We start from the raw sequence: 21,641 nt of genomic DNA on the forward strand, positions 1-21,641 counted from the left end.
TCCCTCCATGGAGCACAAATATTGATGAAAAGGAGCTAAGAACGATGCAAAACTCCAACATCTATCAAGTTGAAAATTAAAGCAATTTTTAAAAAGTAATGAAATTGTTAAGTCGAAGTTTTTAAATGGTATTTGTTGTCTTAGTCAGAATTTTTAGGGCTGGTCCTAAACGTTTGACCACGACTGTAAAGTAAGATTTAGATTAGAAGGTAGATTTAGGTTAGGCTTATTATGTTTTAAAATCTAACAAGAAACTGTGAAAAAGAGCAAAGATTTGAATGAACGATTTTTTACGATGAAACAACGGCAGCCAAGCTTTTTTCACAAAGGGCCAGATAAGCAGAGAACTGATGATCGTGTGCCGGATTGCCGCTTTGTTTTAATAGACTTCAAAACAATAAGCTCTATTTTGCCACAGTGAGGCGGGCTTGATAAACTAATCTCGCGATCCGTAGTTTGGTGGCAACAAGGTCCGCAGGTTGGAGCAAAGTCGAATGTTCATTCTACATTACGTTAATTATTTTGTGCTAATTGTCATAATTAGATCTTATTCCTACGGAATTCTCCTGCAGATCTAATGATATTATAAGGTTATTTGTGTTCTGTTTCGTGTGTTTATCAACAAGCGCCGTACTATACTTTGGCCGTGTTTAGTATGCACGACCCGGTTATGTTTACATCTGAATTACATCATTCGCACTACAGCGCTCAATGCGTTAGTTCTGTTATTGGACAGTCTGTAATTTGCAGTCTACCGAATGCAGCTAGATTCTATGCTCTGAAAACAGCAACCGTTTCGTTGAGAACCTATAATAAATAATGATTCAAGACATCGACAGTTTGGTTTTAATACTGTGATGCTTAACTGGCTATCACGGGTTAATGAATGCACTATCAGTGGTGTCAGATTAGCGAACAAACGATCAGGCAATAATTAACAACAGTTCACAACCCCAACAATACGTCCAGTTAGCAGAATGTCATAATCGCTTGGCGTAACAATAGGCCCTTTGGGAATCACTGTCGGGGTGGAATGTACTAAAAGTAATTCAGTTGTTATCTGCTGCCACATTTGTCTATTTTTTAAACTTTTGCTTAAAATACAAGGCAAAGTTATATGAATGCAGCGCCGTAGGTACCACGCAAAATTTGACGCATTTCACGTCACATGCGTATAACGCTTCGAGATGCGTGCTGCATTACTGGAGATATTGCAATAACATCCGTCAATGCTACGTAATGAGTTGCGGATTTTATCATTCCTTTACCCGCACGTTATGGATGGTGAAGTGTAACGCTGTTTCAAGGTATTCCTCTATCATTCCGTTAACTGAGCAAGACGAACAGTATTCCTCGATGCTAACGAACCTCATCTCAATATGTGAATAATGCTAATTAGTTACTGTCCTAGGAATGACTTGCATACGATCAGATAAATACATATTAACTTTTAGGTTGTTTTATTATTTCGACCGTCTGTGCTATAATAGCCCGACATTTTAGGTGGTTAAAGCGAATACTACATCTGAATTAACTTGTAATGGAATGGTGATGTATCGTTCCTTAACCTGTAAGGACGACCACTTCAATTACAATGTTTGTCTGTTGAATTGTAGTCCTCGATAATGAATGAGTCTCAGGTCGTTGTTTCGCTTCTCTTAATCTTAGAATCAACTGTACACCATGACAACTGTATAAACTGGTTATATTGTTTCTTGTTTAAACGATTACATTAAATAAGACATTGTGACAGCTACACAATAAAGTCGACCACTTTCTATGGTTAACTTCGTAGACTGTCTCGCAACAAATAGCTATAAACGAAAGAATAATTCACGTCACGAATTATAACGATACACCGGAAGTCATGCATAGGCGACACGTAACGCAATGCTTTGCTTTGCCGATTTCCGTTTACTATGCGGCATTTGATTTGCAAACAATTGTATAAAATCATCACAAACTCTTCAACACTAGGTGTGTCAAGGCAGAGGTATGGTCATGTGTTCATAAAAATTGGCCTAGAGTAACTAGTTAACTAAGCAATAAATGTGGCGGTTACGTCACAGTCCGTTGCGAATTGTAATAATATTTTGAAAATGTACAGTACAACGTGAAATATACAAATACATAAGAAAACTTGTAATATACATGCAAGCTCTACACTAGAGTAAAGAGTACCATGCTATAACGAATAAAGAGATTAAATAGTATTACTATTATTGTATTATTATTACTAGTACTGGCATTGACTAAGTATATATGTCGAGCTTTACTGCTCGAGCTCTGACAGATAATTACGGTTTGGGAAAAATTGGTAAACTTTCATGTAAATGCCTTATCAAAATTAAAATGTATTTGAATTTTTTTAAGCCCTGCCAACTGGTCGACGAGTATCGACAACGAATTGTGAGAAATTTTGCTGTCGATGGTGACAACGTCGGAAATAAAACCCACACTACAAAGCATGGCCGATGGGTTGATGAAGCGATGCGCGAAGGCCGGTGAGAGTCTTCTTAGCTTTTGTTTATCGGTGGAGATTGTTGCAGTCCAAAAAGATCTGTCAAAGCACAACGTACTTTTAGCTCAGCGGTCTGACCTTGCAGAAGACTGGAGTGAGAATGCCATCGCAAGCGGCCGTCAGCAAAGCCATCACCAAAGCCGAGATGGCTTGGAATTGTCGTCGCAAAACCAGAGGCATCTCTGTCACGACTTCAAAGGTGGAAGCTTTGGTCGATCCTTCAGCTCCGCGATGGATGTCTTTGAAATTCTCATCCAGGAAGAGGAAATCTTTGAGATCTTACAAAAGCAAAAGGGGCAAATATTATGAAAAAGGGGGTTCCCCAACTTTTGAACAAGAGGGGCTAAAAGCAGGACAACAAGTAAGATAAATTGACACAGTGAGTGTAAATTGAGTGTAAAAGAATTCTGGTCCTGAGCTGGTTTATAAAGCGGTTACTACGTTTGGTGCAAATATCTATTAAAAACTTTACACGGAAAATTTTGTTTCATTTCGGATCACAACTTTTAACTTTCTACTTTAACTAACTGACTTATTACTTTTTGACATCTTGGCGTTTCTCCCTTGCAGGTACACCGTACCGGCAATAACTCATTTGCGGGAACTGTGTTCCGGACCGTTCCGGTTTGTTTTCACCACTGTGTATACGTCATGCGTCATCACGCGTCATCATGTGTATACGTCATGCGCCATCACGCGTCATCATGTGTATACCTCATGCAAAGCAGTCGCTTTGTTACGATGGACGCGAGGCAGACTCCAATAAGCCATTGGCAGATGATGATGATGAGGTAATGTTTTAGCTCTTTAAATCGTGGAGCTCCATTGTCACCACGTCATAGTTATTCTGAAACAGCGACGTAACCTAGGTTTTAGCCGCCCTGCGCTAAGGCAGAAAATATCGCCCCATTCCCGCAGCCATATTTTGAATTTCGTAGAAAGCCGAAAGTGCTTAAAGGCTGGTTGTTAAATTCCTGCGTTTCGACCATCCAGCTCAAGACGCAAAACTTTTTTATTTTTACACCTCGTATAAAACGCTTTAAAATGCCTCAAAAGTTAAATTTATTTTCCTACTTACATTTAAAATCGCTGCGGAAATTTCTAAGTTTTCACCTTATCGTGTGGCTTATTGTTTGGCGCTTCATTCGTCGCTTAGCTCCGAGGTGCACTAAAGTATCTCATCCAATGTTAGTTCATGTCGAGCTGCATCTTCGAATGGGATTCCGGCGACCTCGAACTTCTTCGCCAAACGAAGAACATTGAGCTCAGGCAGTAGACTGGGGTGAGAATGCCATCGCAAGCGGTCGTCAGCAAAGCCGAGATGGCCTGGAATTGTCGTCGCAAAACCAGGGGCATCTGTGTCACGACTTCAAAGGATTGGTCTTGGTCGATCCTTCAGCTCCGCGACTGATGTCTTTGGAGTTGTCATCTTGAAAGAGGAAATTTTTGAGATCTTTCAAAAGCAAAAGAGGCAAATATTATGCATCCAGGACCCCGCCGAGTCTTGCTTTTCACCTTAACCGGCCATCATGAAAACGATGAGGTATAGCTGCCAGTTTTTTGCTGCGTAAGAGAGTCAACTTTCCTGGAGAGTTTTTATTTCCACCTCAATAGGTTTATACCAAGTGTGTGTGCTCGCTAATGTTGCACGAAATTATAAATAATTACGCAACGTACGTAACCACGTAACGGAGCTCCTGTTACAAACGTTTGGTACAAATTACGTTATTACGCAATCTTCTTTTTTGGTACATTTTAAGCACACAAACCATCGATAGCTTTTATCTGTTTGCATTCTCTGCGTAAATACGATTGAAATGCGACATCTGCACTCGGCTCTTTGCCCACTTTGCCGTTTTTCAAAGCCGGGCAATAGCAGAAAACGATGTTGGTGATGTGACGTCATAACCGTCCTTTGATAACTATTGCTACAACCATAAACGCTGCTAAGCTGTTAAAGTGATATCAGACTGCACAAAGCCCACGAGAAATATCGCTTTTGCGTCTCATGCAAAAGTAGATCACACACATAGATCACATCATTGGCAGATAATGATTATGATGTGATGTTTTAGCGCTTAGGCAAAGTTAAATCGTGGAGATTCATTTTCACCGCGTCATAGTTATTCTGTAACAGCGGCGTAACCTAGATTTTAGCCGCCCTGCACTAAAGCAAAACATATCGCCCCATTCCCGAAGCCATATTTTGAATTTCGTAGAAAGTCGAAAGTTTTTAAAGGCTGGTTGACCATCCAGGCCAAAACGCGAGGGACGCAAATTTTTTTATTTTTACACCTCACATTAAAGGAAGAAGCTTTGGTCGATACTTCCGCTCCGCAATTGATGTCTTTGGAGTTCTGATACTGAAAGAGGAAATTTTTGTGATCTTACAAAAGCAAACTTATCAATTATTATGCATCCAGGACCCCGCCGAGTTTCGCTTTTCACCTTAACCGGCCATCATGAAAAGGTCGGGGTATAACTGCCAGTTTTTCGCTTCGCAAGAAAATCAAATTTCCTGGAGAGTTTTTGTTTCCACCGCAATAGGTTTATACCAAGTGTGTGTGCTCGCTAATGTTGCACGAAATTATAAATAATTACGCAACGTACGTAACCACGTAACGGAGCTCCTTTCACAAACGTTTGCTAAAAATTACGTTTAATACGCAATCTTCTTTTTTGGTACATTCTATGCACACAAACATCGTTAAATAGCTTTTTATCTGTATGAATTCTCTGTGTAGATGCAATTGAAATGCGACATCTGCACTCGGCTCTTTGCCCACTTTGCCGTTTTTTCAAAGCCGGACAATAGCAGAAAACGATGTTGGTGATGTGACGTAATAACCATCCTTTGATAACTATCGCTACGACCATAAACGCTGCTAAGCTGTTAAAGTGATATCAGACTGCACAAAGCCCACGACAAATATCGCTTTCGCGTCTCATGCAAAAGTAGATCACGCACGACATCGACAAACTTACGATTCTCGACACAATGATGTCAGCTTAAAAACAAAGCGTTTATATCGAAACTCTAAAACAAGGTTCTGACGTGCTGCTGTGCATTGTGTTGCGTATTAAGTTGTATCTTTTTCACCGTTTTGTTGTTGAATTAGTCTCAAAGGTATAATTTTTAGTCACTACATAAAATGATGTTCTTACAGCAGTCCTTAAACCTAGCGTTGCTTGTGCAAAAAAAGAGCGAAGAGCGAATAATCCCTAAATGGGAATTGACCCCTTAAAAACAAAGCGTTTATATCGAACCTCTAAAGTCTAAAACAAGGTTCTGACGTGCTGCTGTGCTTTGTGTTGCGTATTATGTTGTTTATTTTTCTTCGTTTCATTTTTGGATTCGTCTCAAAGCTGTAATTTTTTAGTCAATACATAAAATGATGTTCTTACAGCAGTCCATAAACCTAAAACGTTTTCAATCTATGGACCTTTTGCCAATTTGCGCGTTCATAGCGTTGTTTGTGCAGAAAAAGAGCGAGTAACCCCTAAAAAGGAGCGCGCTCGTGGTTCCGTTCCGACTTTGACAAAAGAGCGAATTCTCTCGATCGTTCCTAAAGAATAGGAGCGCGCTCGAATGCTCGTGCCTTAATATGGGAGTAATAGAGTATACAGTTCATCTCGAGTCGTTAAGCAGTTTATCAAGCGTAACAAGCAAAAATTCTCCACGCAATTCAAAATACGTCACTGCATGCTAACCTGGTTGTCATAAGCACGGAGTGTAAGCAAAGACACAGTTTCTTTCCGCATCTCAGGAACGCATAACAGCGACTGTTTTCATACATTTCCAGCCGAACAACTCGTAGCGAAAGTTGCAGCAGGAAGCTAATCCCCTGATATATCTCTGTGTGTTTGATGTCTTGCCACAACTACACGCCGTGCTGTTATTATTATTACTGCTGTTATTTGTCTGCGTTAAGTTGATATAAATTTTGGTAGCTTATATTTCTGTTAATCATTGGTTACAAGGTAGAGGCATCATTCGATGCAGATGCTTTGGCCTACAAGCCATAGCACCAGTCTCATTAGATTTGAGCAGATATAAGCAATTTAGAGCTGAACTCTACAAAGCAATTAGCGATGATAAAAACCTACTTATAACGCTTGGGCAGAAATGTGATGCTAAAAATATGACACAAAACCAATTTCTGTCTTACAACAAATTTTATTTCCACAAATCTCACTCTGGATATTTCAAATCACAAAAATCAGCAAATCTAAAATATTACAGCAAATTCACCATTCAACATAATGCAGTGAATATTTATTTGAATAAACATGTCTAACAATTACAATTATGACATCACTATTAGTTTATGTACAAATATAAATCAATTTTATCAATGAATTAGTAAATCTGTTGATGACGCATCTGGTTGAGCAATCGCTCGATGTCGCAGAAATCCGCGGTTCGAATCCCGGCCACGACGCAATTTCTTCTATAAAATTGAATCGATGTGTGGAAGGAATTTTTATAAAAATTGAGTAAATATTGAATTTCTGTTTAAAAATGAAACCTACTTACCATTATTACGTCAGCAGCGCTTGGGTGGAGTGAGAATGACGCGATTACCTTCGTCGTCACGACCAACACAAACTTCCAATCGCTATAAATTAAAAATTTGGTTAAAAATTAAATTTCTGTGCAAAGTTCAAGTTGACACAAACATGACAAGATATAAAGAATACCGAGTCATGAAGCTGGTCAAGGGCGAGTTGAATTTTTTGAATCTCGCTCGAATTTGCGGAGTATCTTTCACCTTCGAAGCAACTAAACATCCACAGACCTTTTTCAATTTTAGCGAAAAATTCTGGTCCTGGAATGTCTTTGATTATGTTGACACTGATGTCCAACACTTTTACCTGCAGATGAAATGTTTGTAAACTACAACCTGGTGTATTGGTGAAGCTAATATATTACTACATACAAGTTAATATTACCAATAATTGGTTAATAACTAACCAGCACCACGTGGTCAGATTTAGGCCTAGCCTACTGGTCCAACACAAATTCTTGGTTTTTGAATTAAATAGAAATAATTTTGAGCGGCCAATTAAAACAAGTATCGAGTATTATTTGTAGAAACAAATCCTGATAATAAATTTGCAAAAATATTTTCAGTTTTAAAAAAATTGAAACTTTTCAGTTGACCCAAAATTAACCTGCACATGCCAGGCTAAAACTGATCCAACAAAATTTTGTCATTTTTTTATTAAAAAGAAGAAATTTTAAGCGACCAAGTTTATTGCAGATTCCACATTCCTTGTAGATTCAAGTAATCACTAAACCGTCGCAAAATTATTCTGCAATTTTATATAAAGTTACCACAAAATATCCGACCTACACTGCCCATTAATCTCAACAAACTGCCTTGAAAAATATCTTCGTACTAGCGATTATGACGTCATTAGCGTAAATGTAAGCAAACAATTATGACGTCATATGCTGTTCTAAGCAAACGATAAAAAGTTGAATAAATCGTCAAACCTTTCCAGGCATCTCAGAGATCGCCGAAATTAATCTTTCCACATCACCAGGGGAGAAGCAGTTGCTCAGATCAAGCTCCTTTAACTCCTTTTGTTGTTTGCTTAAAACGTCACAAAAGATCGCGGCTTCCGATGATGACAATTTCAAACAATTCAAATTTAGATCTGTTGGAAAGCGCTGTGACGCCATATTGAAGAGTTCCATGTCGCTGGATTCGTTTAATTCGCATAAAAGCGAAATATATCTGCGTCTGTTGTTGTCGTCAACTAAACAAACATAATAGTTAATTATTTACCGGTTGTAGTTTGCCGCGTTATAAAAATAAATTTAAGATGGAAATTTTTCATGTTTAAGCAACAAAGTCAAGTTGAAATTAAATTAAATTATCTGTTTGGGACGAATTAAAAACAGAAGCAGGCATTTTAAACTGAAGATAAACTTAATACAACAACAAGAATTGATCTAAATGACATGTGGCCTATTTAGCCGGCAAATATTTTCACCAGATTTACCGGCAGCCTACTAAGCTAGGCTCTGTACACTAGCACTGGCAATATGTTTGCAAAAGACATGTAAATTACAAAACTTACTTTTACTTGGCCTAGTAGGCTGCTGTACTAATCTACCAGTGATTATATGGAAATATTTCCTGGCTAAATAGGCTACATGTCATTTCAATCAAGTTTCACAAAATATTATCACACAAATATTTTCACAGCATCACCAGTCTGCCAGCAGCCTTACTGTACTAGGCCAAATAAAGCTAAGTTTTGAAATTCAACGTTAATGTGTGTTCTGCTGCACATGATGCATGTCCATTGCAAATAATACAAAACATGCATATGCAGTCTATTCAAATATTCGCAGATTTAGGACAAAGTCAGAAAATAAACTTACCATGCCATTCCAAGAACTGCATTTTCTCAAATCGTTCCAGCTGCGTCTTTAGTTCTTCTATCCAAATCCTCCTCTTCTCAGCAATATCTGGAAATAAATTATTATCCAGCTTAATACTGACAGGTGACAAATATAGTCTAGGCCTAGACGAAATGGCTTGCAATAAAATGTAGGCTAGAATGCAGTGAATTGTACTAATTTTAAATATCGCACATTTTTTTGCATATACTTGCTGTGTACTACCAAATTTGCATTTTTCTGACTGAGTGGCTGCCATTTACTGAAGTTGATTTTTTTGGTTTACCAAACTGGGCGAATGGCTGCTCATAAAACAGACAATTACTTTGCCGATTACTACAGTTTGAAAACACTATTTTCATCCAAATTTTATAAACGGTAGTCTTCGAAATAGGCACAGTATATATTTTGCAAAAAACAAAAAAATGGGTTGCAGTAATATTTTCAGACTGCATGTTAAGAGCAGTTGCTAGAGCATCTTTTATTTTATAACGGTTATATATAACAAATACAACGCATTTTTTTAAATAATAAGCAAACTGTGCATGAGACTATTTTATTATAAAGTACATGGATCACGAACTGTCAGGGGTGGGCAGTCAGTACGTAGAAAGTATCGTCAGTAACGGTACTTGGCAAAAAATGTACCGACGGTTCCGGTATTTGGTAGTATTTCAAAAAAGTAGTCAGGTACTTTGCCAGTACTCGGTACCAAACTACTTTTCGTGCAGTGGATCATGTTACAAGTGCAACTTTTGCTGATATTATGGCCCCGCTAAAGGTTGCTTCAGGTCAAAAACAATGTGAACTCACTCGATTAAAAAAGAGCAAAAAGCACTAAAATTAAAATCAACTTTCAATCAAAATGAAATTTTGAAAAACAAACTTCTGAAAACCTTGAAGTAATCATTTTAGAAGTTCCAAGCACTGGGACCGACTTATATTTCTCGAAAAAAGTAATTCAGTACAGGGATTCTGTACTGTTCTCTTAAAGTACCGATGGTATCGGTACCGAATAAATTACCGCAATAAAATAATTTGGTACTATAGTACTGCTGTACTGCTCACCTCTGAGAACTGTACTAAGTCTTGCTCAATAATGTTTGATTGCTGGGGAATCATCTCTAAGGTCGTGTAAAAACTATCTTCTAATACCAAATTAGCAAAGAGAAATGAGCAAAATTATTACACCGCATTTTAATGTAGTAGACTTTGCTTATTATGACTATCTTTGGACCAAACTATTTTGGTCACAATATCGGAATAGTTATAATAACCAAACCTGCAAGCCTGATACAGCACCACGCACCAAGCAGTATCGACACAGTCAGAAACAAATTGACTAAACTTTCTAAAATCTCATACATTTCTTACATGATGCGAAAGAAAACTCACATGGCACAATCATTCCTGTCACATTGCATAATTGACAAAGAAACATTGGGTGAATAAAATTGAAAAAGTGGTCGTAATACTCAAACACAGGTCATAGTAAACAGAGACATTTGTATGGCCAAATTTGGGACTACATCAACATGGTCATATAAAGCGGGTGGTCATATTAAGCCGACTTTATTGCATATAAACGTTTAGCACACCATATGGTGGATATCATTTTTTTACATGAGTTGGTAGGGGCGGCCAGTGTAAAATAACATAAGTGTTTGCCTAAACCAGGGCTACTCAACTGGCGGACCACGGTCCGAATGCGGACCTTTTCAGTGTTGAATCCGGACCTTATCTGTCTCAGCATTTACGCGAATGGAATCGTTCATCATTAGTTTTGTTATTCCTGCTTATTCAATTAATCAGCGAATGTGTAAGTGGTAGCTCAAACTAGTCTTCTAGCGGTTTTTGTTAATAGGTCGTTTGTCAATCGGTGTTTTTCGCCATCTTTTGTTGATTAAACGATGTTTACACAAGTTACAAAACAACTAAGGAGATGTAGCGTTCGAAAGCGCTGTTTCTGGATAAAGCCCATCATCAGCAAGGCGCTAATTGCAACCCATAAAGAAACTTTATGAAGGCACAATGATATCTGTGACTTCATAAAAAACACGAGTTTTTTAACAAAACCAAATCCCTTATCTTTGATTTGCCAAAACAAAAAAACAGCAGACAATAGCACAATTTCAAACAAGCCTTGTTGACGTCACAATGCAAAGCTGCAAGTCAGCGTTTTCAAACATGAACTTCTTAAAGAATAAATTTCGCATCTGCATGACCAATGAAAACCTTCACCACTGCCTTCCACTCGCTCTCACTACTTTAGAACCAAGATTTAAAGAACTAGCAAGAAACAAGAAATTCTAATTCTCCCACTAGCTTTGACTAACAGAACAATAAATAAATTTCGCTTATTGCTTTTGCTAATACCGCTTTACCGGATTTTGTATATACCATATTTCATTTGTTGTGTTAAAAAATTCCAGAGAATTTAATATTTTAAAATCCAGAGATTTTAAAATTAAATTAATACCCATCCACAGAATTATATTATTTTATATACTGTATTTTAATACATTTGTATGACTGTCAATTATTTCATGAGAGTTATAACGGACCTAAGCAAATTTTGAACTTTTGTAACTGGACCTTTGCTAAAAATAGTTGAGTAGCCCTGGCCTAAACCATATTTCAGCTATATTATTTTCTGTTGGCCTAAACACTAAACAGAAACAGGTTTTGCTTGCTTTAACAGTAGTGCTGTAATTGCTTGTATAATAATAAGGGGAGGAGTATTGAATCAGTGTATGAATTTATCAGTTTCAAAACCAAATTTTTGAAAAAACAATCGAAAAATTGCGACCAAATCATGTATTATAGTATTGTAAACATTTGTATTATACAGATGACTGTAACTGTGCTTGTACTCCAAATTAGTTTATTCTAATTTTCTGCTAGTATGTTTAGTTGTGATTTTCAGTGTCAAAATACTTGTATATAGCAAAATGGCAATATAAATGATTTCCAGCTGTGATACAAAAACTTGTAAATTAGTATTTAAATTGCAATACATTTGCTCTGTTTTAAATTTTATGAAATTTATATTCTTAGAATGACAGCTCATGTGTAAAACAGCCACTGATGTATTCCTCCACCACCTGCACTCAACCTCAGAGACATGTGCAACAAACACCATGTCTATCAAAAGGACCAAGCATACCATGAACATCACATGCATTTGTTTGACGTGAAGACCACCTTGTGCTGCTAGATAAATGCTATCAAACTGCAACAGGCCTGAGTGAACTTTATGTCAAACCAAAACTGATGAAAATCAATGAAAAGCCTTATTTAAGTACTGGCTTATAACAGCAGTTACAATAATGAAACTGATCAATAGTCAACCCAAAAGTCAATCACTGACTCTTACTCCAGCAACAACTACAGACTATCAGCAGTGATCACATGATTTGGCAATGGACATTATTTATATTACTGTAACAATGTTCATCATTATTCCTTAAAACAGAGTAAACATTGTATACTGTGCTGCATTTGCCACAATGAGACACTGACAAAAGAAACATTTCAGAGAACTTATATATGTAAATTTATTGTCAGTGCTGGTCTTAGGCCATTGCCAGTGATTTAACCAACTTGAGCCCCATGCTGCTTGGTATCGAAACAGAAATAGCATTTCTTTGCGCAAATCACAGTGTTCACAATTTGTTCTCGAATCGAATTATCAATATTTTTTTTAAACTTTTTCTCGAAAGAGAATGTGAACTTGGTGAAAACATATCACAAAGCAAGAGATTTGGTGGGAGCTGATTTGCAAAGAGTTTATATTTGGTTAACGTTGTTATGAATATTGATACATTGGCAAAATGCCCACTATCAGTTCTTGCATTGCGCTCGTGTTCAGTAAGGCCTGTTATGTATAGTGTACAACACAAAAATGACAATTTATGGACTGGCTGTGTTGAATGAAGTGGAAATCACAATGCACAAATTACAGTTAATGCCACGGCACTTACAAACAATGTGCGAAAATAAATGTACCCAATATTGAGCTTTATACCATTCAAATAGCAATTGTAATACAGTTAAAGCTCAATAACTTGACTTCATTTGAATGGAAATTTAAACAATTTAAGGCAACTTAACCTAATAAAATGCATGTAAACTACTAGTAGTGACAAAAAGTTCTTTTTGTTTTCCAGAGCATAGTTAGCACTAGTTATCTCAAAATTAGTGAAAAAATCGTTATTAATAGAAATAAACACCATAGTGATTTAATGATTTGATTCAATATTGGGTTAATATAGGCTAGAAGTTTCGCCTGTTCATCTAAACTTGTCTAACTCAATGCCTCTTCAACTCAAACATATGATTTTAACTTTAGCGTATCACATTTAACAACTTCAGCTGAAGGTTATACTCAATATATGCAACAACAAATGGAAACAACTGTTATGTGAACAATTTAAGAAACTAAACTAAGTGAGACCAAAGCAGTTGTAGAGCTCCACAAGGCTAGTGCACTAAGCCAAGCATATCAGACTTAAACAGATATAGCAGTAGCACAGCAACAAACATGAGTAATATATCTAATAACATCATCTTGCTGTGTAATACTTCCTAAAGAACAAATCTCACTCAGAAGTTTCGCCTGTTCATCTAAAGTTGTCTAACTCAATTCCTTTTCAACTCAAAGATATGATTTTAACTTTATCGTATCACATAAATTTAAGAACTTCAGCTGAAGGTTATACTCAAAATATGCAACAACAAATGGAAACAACTGTTATGTGAACAATTTAAGAAACTGAACTAAGTGAGACAAAAGCAGTTGTAGAGCTCCACAAGGCTAGTGTACAAAGCCAAGAATATCAGAGTTAAACAGATATATTAGTAGCACAGCAACAAACATGGGTGATAAATCTGATAACATCATCATGTTGTGTAATACTTCTACAACAACAAATTTCACTTTTACCACATCTAATTTACAAAAAAGAGTCCATGTAAAAGATGATGAATGAATGCAACTATTATACCCCAGTCATGTGTTTATGGTTATTTGCAGCAAATTTTACCAGCCTATTATAACTGGAAGTAGGTTGATTGGTCCTTAAACTTTGTGTTAATAGGTTTACCACTTTTCGATGTCATTATTATGCAATTGTTTTAAAGTTGGACCTAAGACAACAATGTACACAACAACCTTTTGTAAAATATGAACAATGGAACATTTCTGAAAGCAGTAACCCAGGAAATTTAGCCAGATTTAGTTTTGCAATTTGTTAGCCGGTAGTGTGCTAAGTGTGCAATAAAATGTGAGCAAAGGCAAGGCAAAAATGATTAAAAAAGATCCTAATTGTAGCTCTGTAGTTGCAACTGATATAAAAGTATATTTACCGGTAGCCTTACATAGGCTAACTACACAAACTACTCAGAAAACTATTCATATTTCGTTTTACATCCTACCGGATTCTTCACTATGTTTATGATACACTGAAACATGTCCTAATCCTTTGCCGACTTTTCTTGGAATATTAGTAAGTTTTAGTCAGACATAAAACGTAGGTTTTTCACACATATGCTTATTACTGGTACTTTACCACAAGTTTCGGCTTTAGCATTACCCTTGTCCTGTGGTGATGACGAGATTATTCAGACGCCACGTAAGCTCCATACCTCATTAAATTTGGTAGTTTCCATCTTAACTTCGCAACGTTTACTTTTAGAGTATAACTAATATTTTAAACAGCTGTGCAAGTGGCAGTTACAGTTAACTTCATCAATTGCAGGTCTGGATCAGTTTGATACAAAATGACCACAATAAATCGATCACGTGACTTTGTTGTTAGTTTGATTATTTTCACCGTAACCATTAGAGACGATGTTTCCATCAAACCTTTGAAAGTTTTAATAAATTCTTTGCTATGTGCTTCGTAGTATTTTAGGATTGATTTATAATGAAAATAAAATCATTAAAATGAACAGTTAGGCCTATTTCTTACTCCATGCCGTTTAAAATAAAATTTTATTCTTTGCCACTATAGGCTACTATTGTGGTGCACGTTTCAGCCTTTCAGGCCACATTGGCCCGTTTTATTTGTGGTAAATACCATCGTAATTTTTTATGTCTTTGCGACCATTTACGTGAGTAGAATTTTTGGTCACTCATATTTAAGGTATAAAATAAAATGAAAACTATGTCATTGAATGGATACGTTATTGCATTCTTATTGTATAATTAGAAGATACGGGGTTGTCAATAAAATGAACATCATATTGACAAAACTTGTCAAGTTGGGGTGAGCATAAAAGTACCATGACCCTTGCGGCGGAATACTTCATCACCGTTAGATAAGAGACTCATTCAATTTAGTCAGTAATCACAACCTCTAACCTTATGACCATCAACTGCAAGTGTAGCTTAAAATTTGTTTTTTTCTGCTGGCTTGTGTGCTTGGCATGAAAGAACGTTGTGAATGCGCTTTAAAGTTGAGAAAGGAAGTTTTAAAGGCTTTGAGACTAATTTTCAAGTCATGGTGATTTAAAATGCAAAACTAGTGACTTGACTAACATTGTTCTTAGGTGGAATATATTGTGTTAGCGGCATGTAGCTTACTCATTACACTGCAAACTCCTTACAACTATGCGCTGCAAAAAAATATGATCGAAATTTACGTTTAAGTGCAATAATATCTTGAGGTTCAGGATCTCCCTAGGGCATAATAAAGTTAATGAACAATACATACCTGGAGAAAATTGATCGTTCGGAAAAATGTTTTCATTCCCGGAGTGGTGTTCGTGTGTTTTTTGCCTGAATGGGAAGGTTTGTGAGAAGTTAATATTTATGGTAGGCATAGGCGATCCAAGTACGAAGTACGCAAAAGTTAGATGAAAACAACCTGGTACTTTCAGTCTGACTGTAGGTGGTTGCTGTGATCTGGTTGATGCTTGGATCTATGATAGCTTAAAGGTAGTTAATCAATATTAATTTCTTGGCCATAAATGAAAGAATTATAGTAAAGCATTACTAAGCATGCGAATTTGACATTTTCTTGACACACCTTTCATCAAATCTACCAGCAAGCCGCAGATAAATCTACGGATAACAGACCATTTTTCACTAGAGAAAAGTTGATTGTCAACAAGGCCCTTAAACTCAATGAGTGACAAGTTACTAATCATATGTTTAGCAGTGAAAAACTCCTGATATAGCTGATGGGCGAAGAAATACTTCACATGGCCGTCAAACACGCGGCTGGTAGCAGTGAAATGGGCGTAAATTCCGACGACGATATCCTGTATCTCGTCTGGTTTAAGACCAACTGTTTTGAGGTCGTCTCGTGTGATGACAACTGAAGACCTCATGGTAGCTTTGTAGGCCACTTCACTGAGCTGTGATATAAAAAAAGTTATATCACGTTTTTGTTATCATTACAACTTTGGTTAATTAAAACTATAACAATCTACTGACCTGCCCCATAAGTAAAGTGATGTCTTGGTGTTTTGCGTGATTACTACATCTCAGATTTTCCAACACAGTTGAAAATACCCGAGTGGTTGTGTTGATTTCGCCAACATTTTTGGAAGGATTTAGACCTGCTGCGATTACCAATTGGAGTAACAATGGGTTAAAACACAACGAGAAGACAACTGGTGCGCTCTCAGAGAGATCTTTCCACAGCTTGTCGGCCGATTCACCCGAATAGGCATAGAATAATTTCTTCATACTCTCATAAGGGAGGTCACCAAGCAGGATTGTGGCGTCAGGGCGTAGGGACTCAGGAAGTGCAATAACGCTGTGGGGCCTGGAGGTAAATATAAGTTTAACCTTTCGAAGGAAATGTTTGCAGCAAAGATTTGCAATTAAATCTGGTACACTTTGGGGAGTATCATATGACACTTTAGGTGCGTTCTTGTTGAAAGACCAGTCAGCTTGATCCATGCCGTCAAACAGCAGGAGACATTTCTTCTGATTCTTTTTTACCCATTCCCACACGTATTCACAAGTGGCATCGTCCAGTTCTGGAAAATTGTTATCTATCAGCAGTGTACGTAGGTTTAGCTTTTCGCCGTCGGGTAAATCCATAAACCTAGAGTACAAGCAAAAGTATTCTTGGGTCTTGGCCAGACGTTTCGACAACGTAGTCTTTCCGGATCCAGGAAAACCGACAATTGCCGAGAATCGTTCGCTGGACTTTAGTAAGTTATCAAAGGAAACATTTCTATTGTGTTTCATCCCCTTCGGCTTTTCAGTTGACGGGGCATAGGTTTCATGTTCAGGGACTGCACCTCCCTCGAAGAAAGAAACTTCACTGTAATTTGGATGGACAACTGGAATATCTGCTGCTGAAACTTTGATTCCGGCTTGTAGCCTGATGTCGTCTTCACGACGTTCAAGTTGCACCTGGCGAACTTTTTCAATGGCTTTTTTCATTTTCCGATCTGATGACCAAATAAATATCAATTTCAATCTCAACATCTTTATTTTTCAAGAAATTTAAGTAAATATTTTTCAACTATTCAGTTGGGATCGATAAATATCTTGCTTGTTTACTTACTTTTTTTGCCCGAAAATAACTTTCCTAAAAGAGTAAAATCAAACAACATTAAAACACTATAATTAAAATAAATGTCTTCGAAAATATCATAATTATAAAATAGCTGATTGAAGCTAAATGCTCCATCGAATTATCAACACTACGACGATATTTCTAATGTAATTTGGATTACAGATAATTAATGAGATAAAGACTTACTGAACTTTGGCATGAGTCGAGATTTTTGTTTCATATTGGTAGCATTGCTGGTGGAAAACCCTTTTTCTTGACCTGAAAGAACTTTCCAGTATTGAAATTTAATTTACATCTTTTTTAACCGCAACAATGCATACAGAAGAAAAACGATTATCATTAACTTAGTACGTTATCTAGTTAAATAAAAATGTTTTACCATTGAAAGGTGCATTTATACTTGGAATTTCTTTGTTTGGTTCCATACGTGCTCTAAACGTTGATGGCTGGTTGGATAACTGACTTCCTTGATTTGCAGCTGGTCAGTAGAACAGCATTTTAAAGAGGAAAAGCACAAAATAAACGCTTATATATTGCACATAGCAATATTTGATGTTTCTGTAATGTCTAATTGTCAGGATATGTGAACAAAGTAATTGTGTTTTTTGAACCTACTTTATAATTATAAACGTTTTTTAATTTTGATAAAATTAAAATCACCAAACAATTTTTTAATAATTGAGATTAAATTCATTGTTTTATAGACGATGCCAGTTGTATGGTTAGTATTAAGTAGGGTTTTGCTGTTTATGCTAACTAAGGAAGCAATACCTGGATTGAATGAAACATTCAAAGATGGAGATGTTTCTGGGCTGGAATCTAACTGACGGCTCGTGCTTGGTAGATCAGAGTTGGCTGGTGTGTTTGCAGCTTGAGAGAAAACTGCTTGCTTGGTTTGGATACCACTTGAGTTTTCTAATAAAACAATTTTGTTTTGACTGAATTACGATTGTTTTCAGTGCAACAAAACAAGCAAATGTGTATTGTGGATTAAATCTTGCATTTAAACCATTATCATAATGCTTATTTTGATTCAATAAGGGTTTAGTTGTCTGAGCCGCAAGATTGAACTTTGTTGTACAAGTAACAACACCCTGGTAATGAAATCTTTAAGTTCTACGGTACAGCCTAATGGTAACAAATTTTACAGCCTAGTACTAATAATTTTTCATCATCACCAAATACAAAACAGAGTTAGATGTAATTCGATACGTTTTAAAGGAATTTACCCGGCATCTGAGCAATAGATCTGGATAAAGTTATTTCTATGAGTTAAATGATATTATTATTGTGGCGAGGTCTTACATATCATTTTGCTTTAAATATTGATGAACTCCATGTTTTGAAGGGAAATTATTACTGTTTTCTTTTGGGAAAGCTTCAGTGTAGATGGCGCCATTCAAGTAAAACTTTAAAAGATAGCTTCGATATTAATTATATGCTGCCAACAGTGCGTTAGTTGAAATATGAAAATGCGAATGTAGACAATAAAAACGTTCAACGTCTTGCAATGCACGTTTTGTTCCGTTTTGTTAACAACTGAAGAAGCAATGACATTGTTCATTGATCCCTCTCGTTGTCACTTGTTTCTCCACTGCTACTGTTTGTGTTAATTTTAAATTCTCAATGTTTTTCGTTCTGCTCCTGCTTATAGTAATTACAGACAATGTATTGTTAATGTTGGTTAACATACGGCCTAAGAAGTGATGATTTATAGGTGTTATGAATTTCGTTTAACTAACGATGGGTTTTGTTAGTTAACAAAACATGTTTAGTATCCATTAACTGCTTTTTAGTCTATAATCTAATCATTACCTGAAGACGATACCTCAGTGTTCAAAGCATTGGATTGATTGGTCACTTCTGAGGTGTCTGTGTGGGGCTCAACTTGTGGATTTGCTTCGATCGGTTGCTTTGGATGGGTCACATCAGGTGGATCTAGAAATGAAAATGTCAACAAACACAACCATACGTACAAATGTAATAACTAATAACTAACATATGAAATAGAAACACAAATATAATCTAAGCAAAATCCAAACAAACAGTCCACAGGTTGGCAGATAATACAAAAGCGACATATTTGGATCAGATTTTAAACAAACGTTAAAGCATCGAATATGCACCTGGTGTTGGGGTGTTTAATTGTGGAGGATCAAAGGAATTATTTGCCGACTCCTGCTGCTCAATGCTTGGTTCAAATCTTTTTGCAGAATCTTTAAAGTATATGGTAAGCTCAATGAGAAAGAAAAACAATGTGATACCATAAAGAAAGACAATAAGCACTTTACAAGATAAAGTTGTATGGTTTTATAATGCTTACTTAAAGGATTTATTTTTTTCTCTTTAACTTGTGTTGGTTTTATATTTTTCAAGTCTCTGATGTCTTTTTGCTTATATTTTCTGTTGTCTCGGTATTGTCTTTGATCGTGATGTTGGTATTGTCTTTCATCGTGGTGATAAATTTTAGGAGCATAATTAATCGTGACTGTTCCTGTGTAACGACAAAAGTAAAGATTTTCATCTATAAAAAGGCATCACAATAATATGGAAACATAATTTGATAAATGCAACTAATAGGCTTTATCTTAAGTATTTAAAAACAATTGGGTGCCTACGTATTCAGCAAAACATTTTCATAAAACTTACCAACTCCGCTTTCAGCCATTTTGCTTGCAAGCTCAATCAACCCTGGATCGATTCTACTTAAAGCACTTTGAGAAGCTTCAGCATTTTCCATAGTTTGCAAGACTTGAATTCTTGCATCTACAGACTCTGGATCTAAAGTAAATGAAAAATAAAACAAATTTCTTTTTTCATCAAATTTAAAGGCAAACATCAAAAGGTTCCTATTATTAAGTACAGCAAAGTAGAAAGACATAATCTTTTTAATCCCAAATTATTCACCATGAGGCATCCCCGCTTGTATTGCAACAGCACGTGATGTTCCAGGTTGTTCATCACTTTCACCTGATGAGCTCTCTTCATTGTTATCAGGTTGTACAAGTTGAGGTTTATCTTCGGTCAATCTTTGCTCTTCTGGCTTCGACATACTTCAACGTTGCAGTAATTAATTATCTTATGTTTTATACCTGGTCAAAATTGTTTATGACATAAAAGTTTTTCAAATAACACTGAATCTGAACTTGAAATTTTTAACGTAATTACCATCATACGAGCTATTTTTATAATTACATGATCTCTGCCCCTGACTAGTCTATTAACTTTTAGGCAGACTCTCACTTTTACGAAAGGAAATTACATTAATAACTGTTGTTGTAGGTAACCAGACCGACCACATTGTTCTACACCCGCTGACACAGGGTAGTGTTCAACTTGATGATTTCAACACCCCGATTAAATTTGGGTGCTGCTTGGACTGAATTCTTGGAAAGTTTTCAATTCTTATTTTGATAACTTAGAATAAAATTTGTCTAAAACCTGGATTTAAAAAACTTCTCAGCCACCGCTATTAAAGCAAGAAAGCGTTCGAAGGGATCGGCTGAGTTGATATTTTAAAACCAGAAATATATTTCACCCGACGCGGGCATCATCTGCTTTATTCAAATAGATTATTTTATCTTACTTTGGTAGCGTTCAAATATTTGAAGACGTCAAAAGTACGTGTTCCTGGCTTATCCTGGTCGTATTCTATTGTCATTATTCTATTGTGATAATATTACCCACATACAAAACTTACAGTAACATAATTTTATTTACAGGTAATTTTACATATTTGCAGTTTTCAGAAATATATCTCATTCTCCTATTGGCCCTGACGAAGCTCACACGCATGGGTTTGCGAAATGTTGGTTCATAAGGAATTAATTCACCAGCTGAGCACCTTTAGTTACTTAAAGGAAATTCCATTATTAACTGTTTGTGTAGGTAACCAGACCACATTGTTCTACACCCGCTGACACAGGGTAGTGTTCAACTTGTTGGTTTCTACTCCCCGATTAAATTTGGGTGCTGGCTGGACTGAATTCTTGGAAAGTTTTCAATTCTTATTTTGATAACTTAGAATAAAATTTGTCTAAAACCAGGATTTAAAAAACTTCTCAGCCACCGCTATTAAAGCAAGAAAGCGTTCGAAGGGATCGGCTGAGTTGATATTTTAAAACCAGAAATATATTTCACCCGACGCGGGCATCATCTGCTTTAT

At 36.4% G+C, this 21,641-nt stretch overlaps 2 protein-coding genes and 1 long non-coding RNA gene across 3 annotated transcripts in view; all 3 read right to left on the reverse strand.

The window, feature by feature from the left end:
- LOC143453426 (uncharacterized) overlaps window positions 1-21,641 on the reverse strand; it is a 109,028-nt gene that overhangs the window by 72,199 nt on the left and 15,188 nt on the right. The window lies entirely within an intron of this gene.
- The window catches only part of LOC143453396 (uncharacterized), a 90,082-nt gene that overhangs the window by 54,558 nt on the left and 13,883 nt on the right, over window positions 1-21,641 (reverse strand). The gene's annotated exons all lie outside the window — the stretch shown is intronic.
- Window positions 8,016-20,546, reverse strand: LOC143451647 (uncharacterized). The gene is made up of 15 exons (XM_076952348.1): window positions 20,384-20,546; window positions 20,126-20,257; window positions 19,800-19,970; window positions 19,603-19,692; window positions 19,292-19,414; window positions 18,248-18,391; window positions 17,856-17,954; window positions 17,663-17,734; window positions 17,465-17,488; window positions 16,378-17,348; window positions 15,968-16,298; window positions 15,806-15,869; window positions 15,653-15,717; window positions 8,919-9,005; window positions 8,016-8,287 (listed from the first exon to the last, which is right to left on the reverse strand). Exons 1-15 carry the CDS (start codon window positions 20,526-20,528, stop codon window positions 8,016-8,018), a joined length of 2,790 nt encoding a protein of 929 aa, XP_076808463.1. The 5' UTR covers window positions 20,529-20,546.

The sequence above is a fragment of the Clavelina lepadiformis genome, chromosome 4 (genome assembly GCF_947623445.1).
Source record: "Clavelina lepadiformis chromosome 4, kaClaLepa1.1, whole genome shotgun sequence".
Taxonomy (NCBI): domain Eukaryota; kingdom Metazoa; phylum Chordata; class Ascidiacea; order Aplousobranchia; family Clavelinidae; genus Clavelina; species Clavelina lepadiformis.